General features: G+C 36.7%; 1 protein-coding gene across 9 annotated transcripts in view; it reads right to left on the bottom strand.

Moving 5' to 3' along the window:
* The window catches only part of LOC106471125 (protein c-ets-1-A-like), a 71990-nt gene that overhangs the window by 13030 nt on the left and 52420 nt on the right, over positions 1-6540 (bottom strand). For all 9 annotated transcript variants that reach the window (XM_022399742.1, XM_022399748.1, XM_022399746.1 and 6 more), the window contains one exon: positions 5966-6112. In XM_022399742.1, the coding sequence (XP_022255450.1) occupies positions 5966-6112 (147 nt within the window). The remainder of the gene's footprint in view (positions 1-5965; positions 6113-6540) is intronic.

The following is a 6540-nucleotide window of genomic DNA, read 5'->3' as shown; positions in this document are numbered from 1 at the left end:
GGATCAATCCATTGTGTAGCTTTGTGTGTAATAAGAAACAAATGGACAAAAGCTTAATTATCAATCAGTATCTGGACCTCACCGGATCAATCCATTGTGTAGCTTTGTGTGTAATAAGAAACAAATGGACAAAAGCTTAATTATCAATCAGTATCTGGACCTCACCGGTAATGAACGGTATAAAAGCAAGTTGGTAACCTGAGGGTTAATAAGAAGGTGTTATATTAAACATGATATCAGTGGATTGTGAGGTGTATCTAGCTAATTTTCTGTAGTGAACTTAAAACGAAGTTGATCCGAAAACAAGGACAACGTCCCTACTTTCCAAAATTGTTACCTCTAGAAATATAACACAAAACCGTTAAACCTATACCGCTGAGGTGATTGTTTTTTACAGCATTTAAATAAATAGTTTACTTTATTAACGTTAGAGTAAAAAAAAAGTTAAGTTTGACAGATGTACACTCAGGTAAGCCTACTTTCCTAACGTGATAGTGTTGGTTATTTGCCAAGCCTTTGTGTGTGATTCCTGTACACCTTTTTTTCTTTTTTTTCTTGTTGAAGGCAACATTAGTAAGTAGGCAACATTAGTAAGTAAGTACACTGGTGGTTTGTGTAACAGTTCCTCCTCAGCCATTCATTACGAAGGTTACATAAATTTGGTTGATGTTTTTTGTTGCTGTTGTTGTTTGGCGTTGTTACGCAGATGCCCTCAAACTGTATCATCTGCTACAGTTCGGAAAATGACGAAACGCAGGTGTCAGTTTGCGTTTGACTGAAACTGTTCGCGCAGTCATGAACTGGTTGTTTGATAGAAGTATTTTCCATGAAAGTTTGAAGCAAATCGAAAATAGTACAACATTTTCAAACCCACATTTTATATGGACAAGTCAAAAAATAAAACAATGAAGAGCCGTATAACAAACAAAGTACAATCAGACGCCCTCATCTGTCGAATACCAAAAAAAAAGGTTAATTTATTCGTAACGTTTCGGTAACACTCTGATTTAGGCCTTTGATCGAAAATTTGCGAATAGATTCAGTTTTGTTTTGTTGAGAAGTAAAGACGCTGCTTTTTTTTTCTCTCTTGTTTAATCATGTGTGTAACACTCTACTAAGAACACTAACTGACTTAAACCATATATATCTACAATTTCCATTAAACACTTCTTTCCAAAAAGATTAAATACGATAAGGTTAACGTTCAACAGTGCTGTACTTTAACAGAACTGGTTACAAAAATATTAAAGGACAGACTCATAGAAACATCAGTAAGATAAGGTTAACATTTTAAACAATGTTGTACTTAAACAGAACTGGTTACAAAAATATCAATAAAATGTTAACCTTATCTTACTGATGTTTGTATGAGTCTGTCCTTTAATATTTTTGTAACCAGTTCTGTTTAAGAACAACATTGTTTAAAATGCTAACCTTATCTTACTGATGTTTGTATGAGTCTGTCCTTTAATATTTTTGTAACCAGTTCTGTTTAAGTACAACATTGTTTAAAATGTTAACCTTATCTTACTGATGTTTGTATGAGTCTGTCCATACAATGTTGTACTTAAACAGAACTGGTTACAAACATTATTTTAATACTTTAATATGTATTAACAACAAACTAATGTAAAACACTGAAAATATTATTACTCAAAATTTCTAAAACAACGTTCGATTTTACTGATAGTCGCTAAACCTGACGTATTTATAAATATATGACGAAGAATGTTTTAAACCTTATTTTAAAGCAACTGTTATTAGGGGGATGTGTGGAGACATCGCGAGCACTGACCACATGACTTCAAATATTGTGAAAGTGGTAGGGGGATGTGTGAACATCGCGAGCACTGACCACATGACTTTAAATATTGTGAAAGTGGTTCCTATAGAAGATAAATGTTTGTTTTAGAATTTTCGCGCAAAGATATCTATCTTTGATCTAACCAACCATAATTCTCATTGAATAAAGGGGGCGCCACCAACACTTGGGGTTTTTACTGTCACTTTTAGAACGCATTTTGTTTGACCAACAGGACGTAAACCATGAACCATCGGATTCACAGTCGGGGCACGATAAGAACTCTGCCACTGGCCCTATACAAGGTGATAAATGCGATAGGTAACAGTGTCGCAAGAAACTGAACGTATTTAAACTGAATTATGCACCAAAATGATAAATTCATCATTGTTTTTATACACATACAACTTATATACAACAACCACCATACGTATACTCACTCACCTTCTAAAACCATCATCGTGGAAAATTCCTGATTTTTTTTTTCCTCACTTGCTACAAAACACGTAGACAATGGGCACCCGCTCTGCACGTGCAACAGATGGCAACTATGTTTCGGCACGAGGCTCACTTGAACCCCAGTGTACTGGGACGTCCAATCGCTGCCGGTTACTTCGGCCCTATGAAGAAGGCCTTGGGGGTAGAGTCGTAACCGCAAACAGCCGCCACGCGCTGAACGACAGGTGAGAAATGTTAGAAGAGAAAGGAAGGCTCCTCAGATTTGGATTTTTACTTCGTTACCAGCCTTATTTAATGTCTGGCTTGGATCAGTGTTGTTGAGGCCATAAAAAAGCAGCCAAGGTAAAACTTCGTATTCCAGCCGTCTCAACGGATAAACACGTATTGTTTTGTATCTATAGCAAAGCTACTAAGGCTTTCTGCCGCCGTCCCTAATTTTGAACTGCTCGGATGGAAAGCAGCCAGTCGGCATCACCCTCCCACCCGCCGTCGACGATAAGAGACTGTCACTTTTATAACGTATCCCCCAAGCTTTTGTTGCGTTATTTCAAAGTTACTCATATTACATTGTATTGAATCAGTATGAAGCAAGTTACTCATAAAACGTCCGTTTTACCCCCCACCCACCCACCTTTACAGCGGGTTTTGCTGAACAAAACACTAAACCTGAAAGTTAGACTTACACAGGAAACACACTCGAGACAGTAATTTAAAAATAAATAAATAAACAAAACAATTAAAGTTAAACAAGCGTGGGTAGAGAATGATGCCCCCCCCCCCCACAAAGCAACAACAACAACAAACTAAGTTATCTGGTGACCAAAACTGTTTTTTGCTTTTAGCATAAGCTGTACGCTGGGTTAACTGCACTACACTAATCATGGGATAAAACCCCGAATTAGAGTGTTATAAGTTGACCTAACAGAGCATAACCAAAACAGTTATATCAAGATCGAAAATGTAATTTACGTTTGACACATATATTGGGATCGTATTCTATTCTAGCCTGGTGGTTAAGGCATTCTGAGAGCCGCGGGTTCGAATCCCCGTCACCGAACATGCTCGTCCTTTCAGCCGGGGCATTATAATATGACGGTCAATTCGTTGGTAGAAGAGTAGCCCAAGAATTGGCGGTGGGTGGCGTTGACTAGGTGCCTTTCCTCTAATCTATCACTGCTAAATTAGGGACGGCTGGCGCAGATAGCCCCTCGTATAGCTTTTCAAAACAAACCAAATCGTGTTCTGATTAAAATCATTAATTCGGGTTTTGTCTTTTGTGCACAAGTTTAGAGGCGAGTGTAATTTCTCCTATGGAGCTTTGGATTTCGAACTTGGCGAGCGTGGTTCGAATCCGTGCGATACCATAAAATATTCTCCGAGCTTTCAGTTGTGGGTATGTTAAAAAGAAATTGCCGAATTTCACGCAAAGCTACTCGAGAGCTATCTGCGCTAGCTGTCCCTATTTTTAAAGTCATAATCACCTATCCCCAACACTTGGTCTACTCTTTTACCAATAAAAAGTGGGATTGGCACACAACATTATAACGCCCCCACGGCTGAAAGGCAAGCATATTCAGTGACTGGATTCAAAATCACAACCCGCAGGTTGCGAATCAAGTGCCCTAACCACCAGGCCATAAATGGCGGGTGGTAGTCCGTTATGGTAACAGTGGTCCTTTGAAATTTAATTTGTTTTGTTCCAGATTTCAGAACAAAATCTTTATTGTGATATTCTTTGTTCTACTTAATAACTGCCTTCAAATGTAATGTTGACTTAACAACTCTCTTCAAATGTAATGTTGACTTAATAACTCTCATCAAATGTAATGTTGACTTAATAACTGCCTTCAAATGTAATGTTGACTTAACAACTATCTTCAATGTAATGTTGACGTAATAACTGCCTTCAAATGTAATGTTGACTTAACAACTCTCTTCAATGTAATGTTGACGTAATAACTGCCTTCAAATGTAATGTTGACTTAATAACTCTCATCAAATGTAATGTTGACTTAATAACTGCCTTCAAATGTAATGTTGACTTAATAACTCTCTTCAAATGTAATGTTGACTTAATAACTGCCTTCAAATGTAATGTTGACTTAATAACTCTCATCAAATGTAATGTTGACTTAATAACTGCCTTCAAATGTAATGTTGACTTAATAACTCTCATCAAATGTAATGTTGACTTAATAACTCTCTTCAAATGTAATGTTGACTTAATAACTCTCTTCAAATGTAATGTTAAACAGTCTCAACTAAGATTCTCAACATTACTGACGCAGGATAATAGGTATCTACATATTTTTAAATGACCAATAACGCGAGTTGGATTTTATAAACAGTTGAATGTTCAGAAAGACGTCCGTCAGACTCCTCACCGGGTAACTCGGGTTTTGTCTTTTGGTAACCAATATCCGGAAACTGAAAAAACTTCCTGAGCTTAAGCTTTTTGTGAGGTTGTGGTGCGTGAACTGTGTCATCACGTTTCCGGGGGTATAAAACGGCCATAGGCCACTGGAGAATACGTTAAACAACCGATTTCCGCCGGAGGACACGTGATCGAACCGGACACTTCAATCTCAAAGTATGATTACACAATGTAATAGATCAGTTAAGGTTGTAACATATATGGAAAATTCGTGGACGTTAACTGACTTCAGATTGTAACACCCTTTATGAGGGCTTCTCTGAGATACACGTGAACAAATAAAAAAACAAATGACCTTAACAAAACGGTGAAATAAAGAAACATTTAGCATACGTTGGTACCACGTGCACTAAAGCAAACAAATAATTAAAGTGAAAAAATCACTTGAATTGTCATATTAAAAAAAAAAACATGGCTATACGAAAGGAAGAGAGTTTTATTTTACGAACCACGTTCCAGTTTGTTTTGTTTTTACACAAATAACCTTGTTTATCTTCGTTGTAAGAGATTACAATATACTAAAAATAGATTTTCCTACGAACCACGTTTTAAGTGCATTCTCAACTCCAGTTTTTTTTTTTTCTGTACAAATAACCAACTTAACAAGTTTATATATTTATCTATAACTTTAAGATATGATAAAAAAAAAAGGTTTTTTTTCCACGATTCCAGTACTTTCTCAGTTCCAGTATTTCCTTTTCCATACGTTTACACGCGTAAACGAGTATATAACTGTGGTCATTTAGTCACTCGTCGTCATTAAGTAAGTATTTTCCATCGTGTTAAGTTTCAATCAGATGTTCTTTTATCTACTAACAACAGTTCTCAAGGTTGTGGATTGCTACACCTCCTGGGTGTCCTTTTTTTTTTTCTTTGACCCCCTTTTAATGCTCTATCCAGGCTAATTTTTAAATCCTACTCTCGTGACCCACGGTTTCCAAGATGGCTGTGTAAACTTGCTGCCGTTAACGATAATCTCTAACCCATTCAGAAATACTCAACTATTTATCCTATATAGTTTACTGAGTATCGAAGCTAAACCCTGTTTCTAAGATTCAAACTTAAATTTCTGTTAAGTATTTTTTTTTCCACTGATCACTTAAGCACTCAAAATTACCGAATATCAAATTGGATACTTTAATTTCTCTCTCTCAACCACTCTTCTGCTGAGTCGAAGAAACCGTACTAAAAATGACAAAAACTGAATTGGTCTAGACATACAGTTCTTGTTCTATGACACAACACCAAACTTTCGATATTTATATACTCACTCTCTAGGTAGGGTTGCCGTGACGTCACACCGTTCATACCAGTCACAAATGTTTTTTCCGGCTGCTGGAATCCGGTTCTTTGTTGAAGTTCGTCAAATTCAGGCACACAAACTGATTCGTATAGAGAGGTCCGCTCCTTGTCCCCGTCTGAGAATTAAGATCAAATTCGAATGACACGTTTAAACACGCTAAAAACAAACTACTGTGTAATTGTTGTTAATTCAAGAACCCAGCATTCCTTGCTCTAAAAAAAACCTACTGTGTAAATGTTGTTAATTCAAGAACCCAGCATTCCTTGCTCTAAAAAAAAACCTACTGTGTAAATGTTGTTAATTCAAGAACCCAGCATTCCTTGCTCTAAAAAAAAACCTACTGTGTAATTGTTGTTAATTCAAGAACCCAGCATTCCTTGCTCTAAAAAACCTACTGTCTAAATGTTGTTAATTCAAGAATCCAGCATCCCTTGCTCTAAAAAACCTACTGTGTAACTGTTGTTAATTCAAGAACCCAGCATTCCTTGCTCTAAAAAAAACCTACTGTGTAAGTGTTGTTTGTTTGTTTTCTGAATTTCGCGC

The sequence above is a fragment of the Limulus polyphemus genome, unplaced genomic scaffold (assembly GCF_000517525.1).
Source record: "Limulus polyphemus unplaced genomic scaffold, Limulus_polyphemus-2.1.2 Scaffold4422, whole genome shotgun sequence".
Taxonomy (NCBI): Eukaryota; Metazoa; Arthropoda; class Merostomata; order Xiphosura; family Limulidae; genus Limulus; species Limulus polyphemus.
The sequence above is the reverse complement of the archived record's forward strand: the minus strand, read 5'-3'. Positions and strand labels throughout refer to the sequence as shown.